The sequence below is a fragment of the Tupaia chinensis genome, unplaced genomic scaffold (assembly GCF_000334495.1).
Source record: "Tupaia chinensis unplaced genomic scaffold, TupChi_1.0 Scaffold000234_1, whole genome shotgun sequence".
In the NCBI taxonomy this organism is placed as follows: domain Eukaryota; kingdom Metazoa; phylum Chordata; class Mammalia; order Scandentia; family Tupaiidae; genus Tupaia; species Tupaia belangeri.
In genome coordinates, this window is record NW_006159712.1 from 653,632 (window position 1) to 671,992 (window position 18,361).

General features: G+C 44.1%; 1 protein-coding gene across 1 annotated transcript in view; it reads right to left on the reverse strand.

The window, feature by feature from the left end:
* RANBP17 (RAN binding protein 17) overlaps nt 1-18,361 on the reverse strand; it is a 312,972-nt gene that overhangs the window by 33,033 nt on the left and 261,578 nt on the right. Inside the window, exons 23-25 of the mRNA XM_006148371.2 lie at nt 15,141-15,355; nt 12,321-12,459; nt 707-873 (exon numbers count right to left, since the gene is read on the reverse strand). Of these exons, the coding sequence (XP_006148433.1) occupies nt 707-873; nt 12,321-12,459; nt 15,141-15,355 (521 nt within the window). The remainder of the gene's footprint in view (nt 1-706; nt 874-12,320; nt 12,460-15,140; nt 15,356-18,361) is intronic.

An 18,361-nucleotide genomic window follows, 5' to 3' on the forward strand; every position in this document is an offset into this window, starting at 1 on the left:
AGATGGCCATGCCACAATCCCTTCTCTTCTAGTCTCCTCTTGGGATTTTGGGCACTCGCACACACGTACTCAGTGTGATTTTCAAGCTGTCAGGTCTGGGACTTGAACTATACACCTGGTCATGTGGGATCCAGAGTTTTAACCTGCATGCCACCTGCTGGGCTAACATAGGGATTTCTTAAGATGGGTAATCCTGAGGCTAATGCACTACACATACCACTTTCCACTTTCTAGGAAAATACTCCCACAGAATAATTGGTTAGAGTCTTGGCAAGAGAAGTGCTTTAAGAGATGTTCAGTGACCAAGCTGGCATTTGGGAAAGTCCCTTCCTTCCTTCCTTCCTTCCTTCCTTCCTTCCTTCCTTCCTTCCTTCCTTTCTTTCTTTCTCTTTCTTTCTTTTTTTAGGAGATTTTTACTATAGGGTGCATGTACTTTGCTGGAGAGACCAAGACAGAAAATGAGAAATTGCACCCCCTGGAGCAGATGGTCATGCTGCAATCCCTTCTCCATTCTCCTTGGGACTCTGGGGACACATACATGCACATGTGCCTAGTATGAGTTTCAAGCCACCATGTCTGGGACTCGAACTGTGGCAGGTCACAATTCACAGTAGTTCGCAGTGGGAGTCCAGAGCCTTAACCACTATGCCACCCGCTAGCCTCAGGAAATTCTATTTCTTAAGTGAGATGACCAACCACCAGTTACCTGCTGCAGGACATCTGGGTTTTGCTGCATAAAATGTAATAGTCTCTGACCAGCCTGGGCAGCCTCTCTGCATCGAAGTGGCTTCTTGCCCTCTTTGGCTATGTGCTTGAAGAGGTAGGTGACGATGTAGTCCAAACTGGTGCAGCAGCTGGAGGAGACGACCGTATCTGTACAACAGTAAGTAAGAGTCCATTGTGTTAGTAAGGTATTTGCTTCATTTGATTTCTCTTTAAAGGTTAAGTTTAAAGAATCATTTTATTTAACTTTATTTATGCATTCATTTATTTCATATTAATTTCACCAGAGAATGACAGAGAGCGAGAGAGCGCAAGCAAGCAAGCTGCCTGGTCAGGGACTCGAACGGTGGTCGGCCATGTGGAAGTCCAGTGCCCTTAACCACCACGCCACCTGCCAGCCCTGCTTCATTTGATTTTAGTGTCTCTGTTAAAAAATTTTTTTTTTCTGCTTTCAAAGCTTTTAACAAACTCTAAGTTCCTTGAGGGCAGGGGTTTTGCATTGCTCTCTCTAAACGCGGTGTCTATTACAGGCCTGGCACAGAGACACATTGGTAAGTAGAGGATTCTTGGACTGAACTGGACAGAATTTTCCACTTGTGACCTCGCCAACATCTGTTCAAAGTCAAGGAACTATTTACTCAGTATACACTGAGTGCAAAGTGCTCTGCTTCAGGGGCGGCAGAGGCACAGTGCCACCTTGATGCCAAGGAGCTCACGGCATAGCACGCGCCACAGCAGCACCGAGCTGCGCACAAACAGGTGGCACGCTGCCGTGGGGATTCTGAGGGCCGGTCACGCCACTGCGGTCAAGGAGTCTGTGACAGAGGCAGCATGAGATGAGCTGGGAAGATGACTGTAGCTAGCCACAAGGAGGAGCATGTTTCGGGTGGCGAGAGGAGCATGAGGTAAGGCAGGTGGTGGGAAAGGTGTGGACTTGGGAGCCAGATGCTCTGGTCTCAGCCCACCCTTCATAACTGCTTGTTGTGTCATTATTCTGAAAGAGGCACTTCACATTCCTCACCATTTATAAAACACCCTGCAAAGCCGAACGAGAAGAAAATAGTAAGAAATTCATCGGTAACAAAAATAGCTTACATCTACTGAGAACTTACCATGTGTAATTTAGTGTGTTTGGAGTTTTACATGGATGATGATGATGATTTTAGGTTTTTGCCACAGGGCACACGCACTTGCTGGAGAGAGACAGGACCTCATCATGCTGTGATTCCCTTTCTCCAGCCCTCTGGCTGCTCAGGATCTTGGGCACCCATGAGCCCAGTGTGCTTTTGGGCACCCAGGGATCTAAATGCGCAGTTGGCCATGCGGTTTCCGGCACTGCGGTCTAGTGTGCTAGTAACCATGCCACCCAGGCTGGGCCCGGGTCTGTATGTGTAGTCATTACATTGAAACTAGATATTAAGAAAAAATACATGTAAGCTTAAAACATGACGGACACTCACAAAAGTGCAGACACTACCAGCATGTCCTCACAGTGAGAAGAGAAGGGTGTATTCAGGGAGTGGACTTTCAGTGTGAGTGACAACGGGTGGGGAGCCATGGACGAGGCTGATGATGAAACAGGTTGGGGTCTTACTTGAGGATATCTAACAGCGGGATGAGACATATAATGCTGAATTTGAAAAATAAAGGAAAAAGGAAAAACAGAGGTGTTATTCAGTGTTTGAACAAGAACAAGTAAGTGACACGATAGGGCAACCCGTTATTATCGCCTTTGTACACTCAGTCACCTCCTGTATTTTATTTTATTTTATTTTTTTTTTGAGAGGATTTTGCTATAGGGCGCATGTGCTCACCAGAAAGACAGAGAGAGACAGAGAGACAGAAAGTGAGAAATCCCCCCCTGGGGGCATGGCCACATGGCAATCCCTTTGCCTCCATTCTCCTCTTGGGATCTTGGGCACGCATGCACACGTGCCCGGCGTGAGTTTAAGCCACCAGGTCCGGGACTAGAATTGTGGACGACTACATGGGAGTTCAGCGACACAGCTATTACGCCAACTGCTGGTCCCACCTCTTGTACTTCTAACAACTACTTTGTATAATAGTTGTTACTGGCATTTTTCAAATGAGAAAACTAAAACTAGCAGATTCAACCTAAGTAGCTTATCCAAAGTCCATGGTTTTGACTCATAGCATGATGCTGCCCAGGTTTTTTGGGCTAATAGTAACATATTTTTTTAAAGAGAGATTTTGTTATAGGGCAAATGCACTTGCCAGACAGACAGACAGAGAGTCAGAAAGAGAAATCACGCCCCTGGGGAGGTATGGCCATGCTGCAATGCTTCTCCCCCATTCTCCTCTTGGCAATTTGGGCATGCACACATGTGCCCGGCGTCCACGTATGGGACTTGGATGACAGTCGACTACATGGGAGTCCAGCAAAGTAACCATTATGTCATCTGCTGGTCCCAATCATAACATTTGAGCTTGACCTCTTGGAGTTTATCCGTAAGAGCAATAATAAGAAAAACAATCAAAAATGGCAAATATAGGGGCCAGCAGGTGGCATGGTGGTTAAGGATCCTACATGGCCAACTGCACGTGTCAAGTCCTGGGCCTAGCAGCCTCTACAACATGCTGGGCACGTGTGCATGGACAAAGTCTCAAGAGGATAATGAAGGGATTGCTATGTGGCCCTCCCCCGGGGGTTGCTTTCTCACTCCTCCCTCCTGCTCTGGAGAGTGCAAGTGCCCTATAGTAAAACTGAAAAAAAAAAGGCCAACATGGCAGATTCAGAAGAGGAGAAGACTAAGTATGGCTGAGAAGCAGGAGATGGCACATTTGCTTCACTTTTCTTTTTAAAAATTTTGTCAGTGAGCACGTGCAGTCGCTGGCACAAAAAGAGAGAGGAGAGAGGGGGGAAGTGAGAGCAAAACTCCTGTGGAGAAAGGTCAAGCTGCAACCTCTTCTCCATTTTCCCCTCCTTTCAGAATTCTGGGCATGCATACACAAGTATCTGGAGTGTTTTTTAAATCACCGAGTGGGGACTCAAATTCGTAGTTGGCAATATAGAATCCAGCTGCCTCAATCCATGCCAAAGGCTGGCTTAGATTATAAATGAAAAAGAAATTCTTCCTTTCTTCTTTACTTCCCCTTCCTCCCTTCCTCCTTCCCTTCCTTCCTTCCTTTTTTCCTTCCTCTCTCCCTCCCTCCCTTCTCTTTCTCTCTCTCTTTTGATTTGACCAGAGAGGGACAGAGAGAGAGAGAGGGAGAGAGAGAGGGAGAAAACGAGAAAGCAAGTTGCCAGATCCGAGACTCAAACCATGGTCGGCCATGAGGGAGTCCAGTCCCCTTAAACACTACACCACCTGCTGGCCTTATATTTATAAATTTCCTCTTTCTGGGACCAGCAGATGGCATAATATTACTTTGCTAGCCTCCCAAGTAGTTGACTGCAGTTTGAGTCTCGGACCCGGCGGTTTAGAACTCATGTTAGGTGTGTGTGTGTGCGAGTGTGTGCCCAAGATCTTGAAAGGAGAATGGGAGGGAAGGGACTGTGGCCTGGCCATCCCCCACTGACAGGGTGATTTCTGTTTCTCTGGCAAGCGCATACACCATATAGAAAAAATCTCTTTTAAAAAAATTTTAGGGAGCCAGCAGGTAGTGTGGTGGTTAAGGGCGCTGGACTCTGACATGGCTGACTATGGTGCGAGTCCCAGACTTGGTGGCTTGCTTTCCTATTTTCCCTCTCTCTCACTCTGTCCCTCTCTGGTCAAATTAAAATAAATATAGTTAAATAAAATAATCTTTAAAAATAGTTTTATAAAAAGTGTCTTTTTCCTAGGGTATGACCATATACAACATTTTCAACAAAGAACCTCACATTCGTGTGTCTGTCAAGTGTTTTCCTGACCTCTCCTACCTACTCCCCACTTCTAACCCCTGCCATGCAGCCCTTGGTATCTACACTTGCCCTGTATGCTAATCATGTCTTCATAACTAGTCAGTCTTTCAGTTTCTGCCATGGAGTGCAGACTTTTTTATATGTTGGCTCAGTTTTTTTTTTTTTTTTTTAAGTTTGCTATAGGGTGTGTGAACTCACCAGAGAGATATACAGAGAGGGAAAGTAAGAAATCATCTCCTGGGGGGATGGCCACACCGCAGTCCCTTCTTCATTCTCCTCTCAGGATCATGGGCATGTATGCACACGTGCCTGGCGTGGATTTCAAGCTGCTGGGTCCATGACTGGAGCCATGCAGTTGGCCATGTGGGATCCCTCTCCGTGCCACCTGCTGGTCCCTTTGATGATGGATTTTTAAGGGAATAGTTTCTTCATCATACTCATTTCCGAGGTTCTGAGACACATGTTATGCCCAGAATAGGTCAGAGGTGAAATATTAAGTGAATTAATTAACACTAACCTGAGGAAGCAGTATAGAGAAGGTCTTGGGTTGTATCTAGGTATTACTATATCTAGAGCCAATAAAACACTACCGTTTGAAAACTCTACATACATCACCTCAGGAAGAAATACCATAGACAAACGGAAGTTCGGGGACAGGTTTGGGGAAAAACAGGCAGCTGTACGCACTTAACTCAGGATAATGGTAGTCGGCAAAGGGTCACGGGCGGGGCGGAGAGTGAAGGCCTACAGACAGGCATGAACAATAATTTTAGACAAGTGCGGAGTTTTAAGGCTTTTAAGAAAAGAGATATTCCCCCCCTAAAGCTATAGCATTTGATTGATTAATTGCTCTTTATCTCTCCCCACTAACTGGGGAGGAGAGGGGGTTTTGGTTTTATAACCTTGGGAAGCCGCACAGCGTGACGGAACACATCCAGGCCTATGAGTCCGACAGACTTGTTGAGCCTGGTTGCTTTTCTCTTTTCCTTCACATTTATACATTTAAAGCCCTAATCATGAAGTAAATGGATTAAGTAACTTAACATCTACAAAGGGAAGCCTGAAGCACAGTCTCCTCCCAATGAAGAGCAGTGTGCTATCAGTCCTATGAAAATCACACACAAAGACTTCGCGTAGAACTGGAGACCACATGCCGTGTGGATGGCATTAAAAGGTTCCAGTCCCCTGAGTCAGCTGTGCAGAAGCCAGGTAAACACTCTGACGCAGAGCTGGCGCGTGTACCCTTGCAGTAAAAGCAAGCAGCAGTGCTTCCATTACAGCTGATTTATAGTTTGGGGCTTTGGAAAAGGTGGATGTTACTTCAGGGTACATTTAAAAGTATGGAATCATAAGGACCAAGGGGCATCTGATAAAAAACAATGAATAGTGCTGAGGACTGTGGATTATTATCAGTTTTCTTTATTTGCAGCTCAAGTTATGGTGTGAGGTTCAAATAATGAAACTCCTGACATAAAAGGACAGGCTAGGCAGAAGTTAGAAACTTTCAAATTCTGTTCTGATTCGTGGTGTTTAGTTAGAATCTTTTACAAAGGATGACATCCAAAATTTAGACAATACTGGAAATAATTTTTAAGTCTAATACGCACTTGCCCTCCCTAGCAACCTGGTTGGCACTGAAAACAACCAAGAAGTCCTCTTCTGCAACTGCTCCCCACAGGAGCAGTCCTCTTCTGCAACTGCTCCCCACACGGAACCTGAACAGCTCCCTCGTTCATGAGGCGCCAACACAGGATGCTGTTCTGAAAAGTTAACTGTGAGGGAGAGAGTTGCTCAGCTGAGGGTAAGGCAGAAAGGATAATGGGGCTGAGTCCAGATCTGGCTTCAGCTTAAAACTTCTCACCACAGCAGAAGGGAGGATGAAAGCCTTGGATAAACATGGCTAGGAAGGCAATTTCAGAGACAAAAGGTCTACCTGAATGGTATAGCAGTGTTAGAAATAGGTGGGTCTAGGCTTGCATCTATGTATTTCTTAGATGTCTGACTTTGCTGAGTTTCAACTACACCTCTGTAAAATGTGCTTAATGCTATCTTACTTTGATTTGAGAGACATTAATGAGAGGAAATCTTGTAATCATTGTAACACAGGCCAGCTGATGGCATAGTGGTTAAGGTGGTTGGTCCCACATGGCCCACTATGTGTTGGTTAGCATCTCGGAACTGGTGGCTTGAAAAACATGCTGGGAGTGTGTGACTGTGCCCCAAATCCTGAGGAGAATGGAGGATAAAGGACTGTGATGTGGCCACTTCCTCCTGGGAGGTTATGTCTCACTTTTCTTTTCTCTCACTGTCTCTTTGGTGAGCACACACAGTCCATAGGAAAAAATAAAAAAGTTACAAATTCTTATAACCCTGAGAGGTAACAGAGTATAATGGAGCACTCTATGTACTGGCCTAAGGGGACACTGACTTGTTAAGCCTGGTTGCTTCTCAACAGCTAGCCCTGGATCACGGGCACATGTCTGTCCAGAATACCAGGGAGGTCTTCAGATGTGAATTCAGAATCTTCCATGTGGGTTGGCCTTGCAGAACATGTTGTACTACTGCACGACTGCCAATATTTACTGAGCACTTACTACATGCTAGGCGCCAGAAATAAAGCAGTGGTCAAGACACTGTTTCTTTCTTGCAGAAGCTTATAGTCAAGTAGGATATAATGACAAGCAGTGTTCTTAGAGCACGTCACCCACTTCCGGCATGCGAGACTGTTCTGAGGACAAAGTGAGTGATGATAAAAACACCTGTGACAGCATGAGGCACCCCAAATGAGACCAGTCGCACACTTAATAAATGGCAGCACTGGGACTTCCGTCCAAGTACAATATTGCCTCTATAATGTCACTTTGTCAAGACTCCCTTGAGAGACTTGTTAAAATGCAGATTCCAGGCCTGACCAAGATCAGACTTTGAGAATAACATAGCTGTCTGAAAATAATTCTACATCTTCAAGTATTATGATGATGTAAGATGAAAGAATGCAATCTAAACTGTAATAATAAAAGATAAGACTTCAGCTTCTATGAGGCTATAAAAATTTACCCTTCTGCCATAAACAACTAGAAAACAGGACAAAATATATGACACGATGGTTTTCAATTATTGTACAACAAGCAGTACAGGACTATTAAACCAGAGAGGAGGGGAGAAAATGAGGCAATATCTACAATTGCTCAAACTTAATGCCCAAAGCAGTTTCCAGGCTGCAGGCCAGGAAAGGGAAACCCAGATAAAGTCATGTAGTCTCATCAAACTGAAGAGAAACAGACTGGTATTTGGGGAGGTTGAGGCAGCTAAAATGTGTGATACAGAGTAACAGATAAAGGGACCGACGGAGAGCGAGTTCTAGAGATATGCAATGTAGTCCTCTCTGCAAATGTGAGGAAAAAATGCCCCAAAGTTGAGAAGGAACCAATGAAAAGAAAATAGTTCCTTAAAATTACAAGGTGCTGGGAAGTTTGTGGAGAAACCTCAGAATACATGGAGTATTGGAGTATTTTCATAGGGTCCACATCTTAGCAGTGGTACTCAATATATATATATATTATTATTATTTTTGATGGGCCAGCAGGTGGCATGGTAGTTAAGGCACTGGATTCTCATATGGCCAATTGTAGTTTGAGTCCTGAACCTTGTGGCTTGAAAATCATGCTGGGCATGTGTGCCCAAAATATTGAGAAGAATGAAGGTGAAGGAATTTCAATGTGGCCATCCTCCTACGGGGGTGGTTGACTTCTCACTTTCTCTGACTCACTCTGGTGAGTGCACATGCACCAGAACAAAACCTTTTAAGCAAGCAAACAAAAACAAACCAAAAAAAAAGAAAAAAAGAAAAAAAAAACCTCATCAAAACTAGCACTGGGCAATGGGAAATGCCCAATGTCTGGCAGCCATTCAGAAATAATGAGGCATAGCAAAACAAGAAAATATAACCCAGAAGTAGAAAAAGAACTTGGTAGAAACATATCTAGAAGTATTACTAGACAGGGACATTAAAAAAAACTGTTGTAAATCTTATACATATGGTCAAGGTTAAGAAAAACATGAGCCTGATTGAGGGAAAAAAATGGAACATACAGAAAATACCAGAATGAAGCTTTTAGATAATAAAAATACAATGTTTTAAATTAAAAAAAAAAACCCACAGACAGGATTAATAGATTAGGTATTGCAGAAAATAGACGAATGAACTGGAAGATAAACTGGGTTGTGAGAAAAGTCATGATGCATTTTTGCATAGAAGAACAGAAAAAAATGCATCATGACTTTTGCAACAACCTAATAGCTACAGAAAGTACTTAGAAAGCAGAGGAGAGGAGGAAAAAAGTATAGTGAGCCATAATACATTAGCAAGAGGCACACAACACACATGTAAATTAAATTCTGGAAGGAGTAGAAATGGAGAGAGGTAGACTATGATTATTTGAATGTAAATTGATGATATTATTTAAACACAAAGATTTTAAACTCTCAGAACACCAATAAAAAATAAAGAGGTATGGGAGACCTGCAGATGGTGTAATGGCTATGTTGCTGGACTCCCATGTAGTCAACCGCAGTTCCAGTCCCGGACACAGTGGCTTAAACTCACGCCAGGTGTGTATGTGTGTGTGCCCAAGATCCCAAGTCAATGGAGAAGAGATTGTGGTGTGGCCATCCGCCCTGGAAGGTGATTTCTCGCTTTCTGTCTCTCTGTCTCTCTCTGTCTCTCTGGAGAGTACACGTACCCTGCAGCAAAAAAAAAGAGGTATGGCTAATAAACCTGTAGGTGAAATAAAATGACATAAAAAATGATCGATTAATCCAAACCAAAAGAAGGCAGAAAAGAGCAAAAGGCAAAATGAAACAAAGACTAGCTAGGATAAAGAGAAGATATGGACCAGCAGATGGTGTAATGGTTACATCACTGAACTCCCATGTATTTGACTGTAGTTCGAGTCCTGGATCCAGCAGCTTAAAACTCATGCTGGGCATGTGTACATGCATGCCCAAAATCCCAAGAGGAGAATGAAGGAGAAGGGACTGTGGCATGGCCATGCCTCCTGGGTGGGGTGATTTCTTGCTTTAAGTCTCTCTGTGTCTCTCTCCCTTTGGCGAGCACACATATCCTACAGCAAAAATCTCTCTCAAAAAAAAAAAAAAAAAAAAAAAACAAGAGAGAAAACAAATACCAATATTGTAGATTTAAACCCAAACATACTGGCAGTTACACTAAATGGCTGAAATACTAATTCAAAGGCAGACATAGATTTGATATAGAAGTATAGCCCAATCACACGCTGTGTGTTTGGAAAATATGTTATATCCTAATCCCCAGGATCTGTGAAGAGGAATTAAGGATGCAGATGAAATTAAGGCTGCTAATCAGCTGATCTTAAAATAGGGACCATCATTCTGGATCAAATGGGTAGGACCACTGTAAGGCCGAGGTCCTCAGGGCTGGAAGGGAGAGGCAGGAAAGGGCGGAGTCCGAGGGAGCTGTCTACTGGAGGAGAGCTGCAATCCTGCTGGCTCTGCAGATGGAGGAAGGGACTGTAAGCCAAGGAGTGCAGGTGGGCTCCAAGCACCAGAAAGCCGAGAAAATGTTCTTCAAGGAACATAACCCTATCGACACCTTGACTTTATCCTCGTGAAACCCATTTGGGATTCATGACTACAAAAGATGTGTGTTGTTTTAAGGCATAGAGTTTACAGTAATTTATTATCATAGTAGTGGAAAACATGCTGTCTACAAGAAAGCAACTTTTAAGTGAAAATATGAGAAAAGAGACCACACTAATAAACAGGAAGGTGGAAGCGTTAGTAATACCAAACAAAGTAGATTCCAGAGATAAAAGGTCCTTTATTCATAATAAAGGGATAAACCACCAGGGCCAGCAGGTGGTGTGGAAGTTAAGGTGCTGGATCCCACATGGTCAGCTACACAGTTTGAATCCTGGATCCTGCAGCTTGAAAATCACACTGGGCATATGTGCATGTGTGTCCAAAATCCCAGAAGGAGAATGGAGGAGAAAGAATTGTGGTGTGGAATTATTTTATTTGATTTTATTTATTTATTTATTTTAATGTTTATTTATCTATTTAAATTTGACCAGAGAGGGACAGAGAGAGAGAGACAGAGACAATGAGAGAAAAAGTGAGAATTCACCCCCCCCCCAGGAGGGGTGCATGTGCCCTATGGCAAAAACCTTAAAAAGAGAAGAAAGAAATGACTGTTTTCCAAAGGCGACTGTACCATCTGCCTCTCAGAGACAGAGAAAGTGAGAAATCACCTCCCCAGGAGGGACAGCCGTGCTGAAATCCTGTCTTCTCCATTCTCCTCCTGGGATTTTGGGCATGAATGCGCATGCATCTGGCACGATTCTCAAGCTGCCAAGTCTGGGACTCGAACCGTGGTTAGCCAAATAGGAGTCTAACACCTTAGCCACTACGCCACCTGCTGGTCCCCAGTAAATTTCTAAAACAATTTTCTGTCAGATGGTGTGTACATCGCTCACAACAGAGAGAGAGGGAGGGAGGAAGAAAAGAGGAGAACCTCCCCATGGGACACAGGGAGTGATCCTTCCCTTCATTTCTCCATTCTGCCAGGACTTTGTGCAAGCACGCACCTGCACCTGGCATAGTTTTCAAGCCACCACGGCTGGATTCAACCCTATGGGTGCTCAGTGATGTGGGATCTGGCTCTCCATACACGGCACCTAACCACTGCACTGTGGGCTGCCCTGTCAGTTTCTTACCATGCAAAATATACACTTAGTGCACCCAGTAGCCTCATTACAAAGGTATCCACACGAGGGAAGTAAAAAAAGTAAGGACTTGTACATGAATACTCACAGTGGCTGTACTCAAAACAGCCAAATAAACAGGAACAACTCAAAGGTCCGTCAGCCAGCCAACGAGTAAACAAATTGGTAAGCAGTACAAATGGAATGATCCTCCGCAGCAAAAAGAAATGGACTGATTTTTGAAATGACACAGAGGAACCTCAAGGGCATTAAGGTAAATAAAGAATCAAACATAAATAACTTCACCATATAGGATTCTACTTAAAATCTAGGGAGGCAGCAAGTGGTGTGGTGGTTAAGTTGCTGGACTCCCATATGGCCGACCGCAGTTCGAGTCCCAGACTTGGTGGCTTGAAAATTACACTGGGTATGTGTGCATGTGTGCCCAAAATCCAAAGAGGAGAAGGAATTATGGCATGGCCATCTCTCCTGGGGGGTGATTTCTCACTTTCCCTCTCTCTGTATCCTTCTGCCTTTCTCTTTCTTGGCGAGAGCACACAGTCTATGACAAAAACCTAAAAAACCAAAAAATTCTGAGAACGGCAAACGATGACGAGAAAGTAGACAGTGGTTCTCTGGGGCTGGGAGTGGGGGAAGGGACTGACTAAAAGGGCACGTAAGGGGCTTCGGGGCTGACAACACTGCTCTATATGTGGGCTGCGGTGGCTCATACCTGAGTGTACATTTCTTTGGACTCATTGAAGCATCGCAGAATCAGTGACTGTTACTGCATGTAAATTATACCTCAAAAAAGCGATTAAAAACAAATTATATAAAAATAAGAAAATATGTATTTTCTCACACGCGAGAAGTAGTTATAAAATAATCTCGCAGTGTGGGGTCACGATCTCTCTTCCCCCATAAGCATATACGTGAAGAAACCACAGTCAAGTTCCCCTCTGGTCTGGAACGATGTGCTCCTCGATCCTTACCAAGGGTAGTGAGTCCTTCTGAGATGGACGTGAGGACGTACAGGAGTACGGGAGGCTCTAAGTCGGTGATGAAGCTCATGTGGTCCTGCGTGAGGCACTCCAGGAGCGGGTAGTAGGACTGGCCCAGTTTCCGATATTGCTATGGCACAAAGAGACACTAAACGTTAAGCTTAGGGAAGAGAAGACATGCTTAACCATCCAGGGGAAAGTGCCTTTATATCGGGAACTAAACTTCCTCAAACACAAGGTCAATAAATAGAGAGAGCAAACGACATAACGGCTCTCAATTCAGCATTTAAAGGGGGCTCTAATAGGAGTTTCTTGATGTCTAGAAACCCTCATTAGAAGACATAGCACAGTGCCTTATTTCAATCTCCCTTACACGGCTAACACTGAAATGCAAGTAAACCCCTGCAGTATGACATTTATGAGACTCTTGAATTATTTTTTCTGGACTAGAATATTACAACACTCAACAGCACTTAGCAGCGGCGAGGCAACCTTGTATTTTTGTCTTTAAATACGAAGAACTTGGTTGTTACCATAGGAGGTGGCGTCACAGCCTGCTGTATTTACACAATGCCAACTCATTTAACTCGGTTGTTATTTGGTAAATGGCTTAATATTTACCATATATTACAGGCAAAAGAGAAAGATGACCTGGAAAATCTCAAATGCATCTCAAAACGATATAAAACAAGCAAAAACTCATAGGAGAGATAAACCAGATCAGCACTTCTTTTCTTTCTGCTTTAATTTTTGCCAGAGGGCATGCACACTTGCCAGAGAAAGTAAGTCAGAGAGGGGAAGGCACCCCCTACATGGAGGATGGTTATGCTGCAAACCCTTTTCTAACATTTCTCCTTTTGGGATTTTGAGCATGGACACACATGCCTAATGTGTTTTTCAAGCTGTTGGCTCTGGGACTCCAACTGTGCAGTCTGCCATGTGGGATTCAACTGCTTTAACCACCATGCCACCAGCTGCCTCAGATCAGCCTTTCCTAAAGTGAGATTCAGACCATCCCCCTCAGAATCACCTGGGGTGCCTGCTAAAAATGTAGTCTCTTGATTCCGCCCTCCAGACTCCTTAAATGAAAAGCTCTTTTAAACATATATGTTTTTATTTATTTTTATAAATTTTGCCTTAGGCACATGCAACTTGCTGGAGAAAGACAGAAAGAAGGAAATTGAGAAATCACCCCAGAGGGGAAGATGGCTACACTGCAATCCCTTCTCCTCCATTCTCCTCTTGAGATGTTGGGCATATGTGTACAAAGTAGTTTCCAAGCCAACAGGTCCAAGACTTAAACCGCGGTCGGCCATGTGAAAGCCCAGCACCTTAACCACCATGCCACCTGCTGGCCCCTGCTATGAGAGTTTTAAGCATGCTCAAGTTTGAGAACTACTGATTGGAGGTTTGCTTGACTACTAGAAAAAAAAAAAAGTGAGAGAAAAATTCCTAGAACCAGTTTTCTTGGCAAATTTCAACTGTAGTAGAGAACGCCCTTACTGAAGTGGCTGTAACATACAGCTGATTTGATTCATGTTTCTGCTCCATAATTTCTGTCACGCAGGCATAACCTCAATGCGCGGTCCACTCCACTGAAAGAAGGTTTAACAGCCCATGATTAAGATGTGGTCCTATTTAGACTAGAAAGGTGGAGGACGGGCCAGCAGGTGGTACGGAGGTTAAGACAATGGATCCTACAGGCCAATGGGGGTGGTTTGAGTTCCAGATTGGGCAGCTTGACCATCACACCAGGCACACGTGCATGCATGCCCAAGATCCTGAGGACAATAGAGAAGGGATTGCGGGGCCATCCCTGGTGGTGGTTTTTTCACTTTCTCTCTCTCCATCTCTCTATCTCTGTCTGGCAAGTACACATACCCTATAGCAAGAAACCGAGACAAAACAAAACAAAAACTGAAAGGTGGAAGAGGTATCCCTGTCCACTGGAAGGTCAAGGAGCATTTCTCCCCATCGGACTAACAACGGCTCCCCAGATCTTACTGGCAACCTTGGGGTGGGAGCAGATGGGAAAGTCTAAACTAATTTTGATCATAAATTACCCAAGTAATGAGTGCACCCACATCGGGCACATATGGGCTTCTATGTAGTCAGGTAGAAATTAAAAAAAAAGTCCGATAATCATATGGGTCAGTAAAGAGACCTGGAAATGAGAATTTCCAACATGCACCCCAGGTATTGCTGATGGATCTCAATGTTTGACGAGCACTGTAACTAGATAGCAGAGCTGAAAAGGGAGCTAGAGATTACTTAGTATTTTAAAAGTGAGAAGTTGAGGTGATTCATTCCAGGTAAATGTAAACCAGTAGCAGAGCTGAGATCACACAGCAGAGGGCTGGACTTTCCGTTGAGCACTCTGTCTGCCAAGCCAGGATTTTAATGAAAAGGCCAAACAACAGGGCAAGTGGCAAGAGTAGAACAGAAGGGAAAATCCTTCCTCTTGTGTTCCAGAAACACAAACCTTTTTTGAACTATGAGTGTCGTTGTAAGCAATTAGCTGAAATTGTTAATTACATTTTCTCTATATGCAGAACCTGTAGCTCTTTGGATGATCAATTTCTTAGAAGGTGGTACCGCAGCTTTCTAAACTACACATTTAATTACATAAATTCAGCCACTAGAGTGGTCCAAACTCTGTACGTCAGATCAAATATGTGGTTTTAAAATATAAGGAATTCTGGTGCGAGTCTAACACTCCCGGCTTTATTGTCACAATCCAGGCCTGTGATGGTGTCCCTTCACATTTCACAGAAGGATCCCTCCCCCGCACCCCCGCCCATGGCTGCTTACTAGCAAGTCACTGTGGGACACCGACAGCAGCATTTTGACAAAGGCCTGGAGTACATTGTCAAAATGGTTGTCCCCATACAACTTGAAGACGCCAAAGCTGACATAATTTCCACACAAGGCAGATTTGAGAGCTGAATAGCAGATGGAGATGCCCTTGAGTTTCATTGGGTAAATGTGATCTTTTGAGAGGCTCCCAAGGGACAGGATCTGATTACCTGTTTTAGGGTAAAAGCAGAAAAAGAAAGTGCCATAAGTAGATGTAATTCAAAGCAGTTTTCTATCTATGGGCACATTATTTAACATTTCATTTTACTGCTAATGTTTATGCTCCCCCCCCCCCCCCAGCATTGTTTCCAAAATAGAAACATCCATTGTGATAAAAAATAAAAATACATAAAGTAGTTTACCTGGGAAGTACAAAGGGCCCCAGAAAAATCAATCAAGGGTATTGGGAAAGTGTATTTTTATCTGGATGGTGAGCACACAGATACATACATAGATATGTAAAAATCCAGTGTGCTGTATTCTTAGGGTTTGTTCGCTTTCTATACTTTAATGTATGTGTTATCTCTTCAATATAAAGTTTTTTTTAGAAGTAGGATAAAATAACCATGAAGGCCAAGAGAAAAAACCAACCTGGGGAACCAGCAGTTAGTGTAATGGCTATGTTGCCGGACTCCCACGTAGTCGACCGTGGTTCGCGTCCCGGACCTGGTGGCTTAAAACTCACGCCGGGCGCATGTGCGTGTGTGCTCAAGATCCCGAGAGGAAAATGGAGGAGAAGGGATTGCGGCATGACCATCCCCCCTGGGGGGTGATTTCTCGCTTTCTGTCTCTATGTGTCTCTGTCTGGCGAGTGCACGCGCCCTATAGCGAAAATCTCTCCAAAAAAAAAAAAAAAAAACCTGGCTGAGATCTACATTACCCTGAATTCTGGGTGAATTTTCAACCTTTCTATATGAGCTTGATCCTGAGTTCTACACTTTTAGCAGTTTTGCAAGGGTGGTATAGCTATAGAAGCTAAATGAAGTAAGACACGTGTAAGTTCCCTGTATAGTGCACAGTACATATTAATTTCCTTTTTTCTCCTTAGATCTTTCTTCAGAAGATTTCAAATGATGATATTTTTAAAGAATTATTTTAACTTTATTTATTTATTTTTAGTTTGACCAGAGAGGGACAGGAAGGGGAGTGGGGAGAGAAAGTGAGAGAGCAAGCTGCCAGGTCCAGCACTCAAACTATGGTCAGCCATGTGGGGGCCCAGTGCCCTTAACCACCATGCCACCTGCTGGTCCCGAGATGACTGTTTTAAAAACAACATTAAATTTGTTTAAATTGGGGACTAGCAGTTAGCGTAATGGGTATGTTGCTGAACTCCCATGTAGTCAACCACGGTTTGAGTCCCAGACCTAGTGGTTTAAAATCACACCAGGCACATGTGTGTGTGTGTGTGTGTGTGTGTGTGCCCAAGATCCCGAGAGGAAAATGGAGGATTGTGGCGCGGCCATCCCCCTGGGGGGGGAGGGTAATTTCTTGCTTTCTATCTCTCTGTCTCTCTCTCTGGCGAGTGCATGCGTCCTATAGCAAAAATAGCTAAAAAATTTTTGTTTAAATTGATATTAAATCCTATGTTGACCATCAAAAGACAAACAAATGTTTATATAATCACTTTACAATTTTCTGTTGTAGTTAACATTTATAACAGTTTGTTTCTGAAATGCCCACTAGTAAGACATGTTACTACCTCAGAATGCTTTTTTCCCTTTATTCCTGATAGAGCATGTGCAAGAGAGACAGAGAGAGACAGAGAGAGGCAGAGAGAGAGGCCCTTCATAGGGTTGGGTCATGATCCCCACCTTCAGTTCCCCAACCCCTCAGACCCTGGGCACCCGTGCATGTGTCTGGCACTGTTTTGGGCTGACCAGGTCAGGGATTCCAACCATGATCACCATGTAGGATCTGTCCTTTCCCAAGCAGTGCATCACCACTGTGCGACACAGCTACCCGGAAGGTTTTTTTTATTTTTTTTAAGTTTTATTATAGGGCACTTGTGCATGCCAGAGAGAGACAGAGAGAAAGGAAAAGTGAGAAATGGCCCCCTAGAGGGGATGGCCCTGCTGCAATCCCTTTTCTCTATTCTCCTCTCAGGATTCTGGGCATGTATGCACACATGCCTGGCATGATTCTCTTATTTATTTATTTATTTGTTTATTTTAGGTTTTTAGGTATGTGCTCACTGGAGGACAGAAACAGATATAGAGAGGGGGGGAAGGAGAAATCACCTCACGGGGTGTTGGGCCAGGCTGCAATCCCTTCTCCCCATTCTCCTCTCAGGATTTTGGGCATGCATATACATATGCCTGGTGTGATTTTCTAACTGCTGGGCCTGGAACTTGAGCCACAGCCATGTAGGAGTCCAGTGTCTTAACTACCACATCACCTGTTACCCCTCCCAATCCCACGTGATTCAAGTCCTGCCAGGTCTGGGACTTGAGTTGCTTAGTTGGCCATGTAGGCTCCAGTGCTTTAACCTCCACACCATCTGCTAGCCTTGAAGCATGCTTTGAGAAAAAATATAGTCATACATGTTTCTTAGTTTTGCCTTTTCCAGTTCAAGTGAGTGCTACTTCTAAATTAAAGTTAAATTCCATTTTCAAAATCAAGACGTATGCTGTAGTGGCTTATATTGCAAGGACTTGGCTAAACAAGAACTAAATTCCCCAGCAGCCATTTCCCTGAAGAGATGTAGAAAAAACTGACCCAAAGAGAAACATGTGTGTGATCTGGAAGGTGGAAGTGGAGTGGCTGCCAGGACTTTGTGAAGCTCTTCTGGTTAGAGGTGGTGAGAATAAGAGGATAAATGCCACTGGTTCCAGTTTGTCCTTATTCTTCCTTGCTCTGTACCCTGAACTACCAGCCCTGCTGATCAGTAACCCAAGCCTACCACCACATACTCAGTGACAAACTTGTAGAAGCAGCAGCTACCAGAGGCAATGGCCTTCCGTGACTTCTCTAGCAGTGCGTAGCCCCCCACCCCATTCCTTCAAGGTCTCACTACAGCGGCTGGATGGGCTCAGCTTCTAGATTTTCCTGCAAACTCTGACTTGTTCATCCACACCATTATTTCAGGGGAATTGATCAGTAACACCACCACCCCCACCCCCCCACCCCCGCCGAACTGCCAACTGTCTCTTGGACATATTTCCTTATCCTCACTCAAG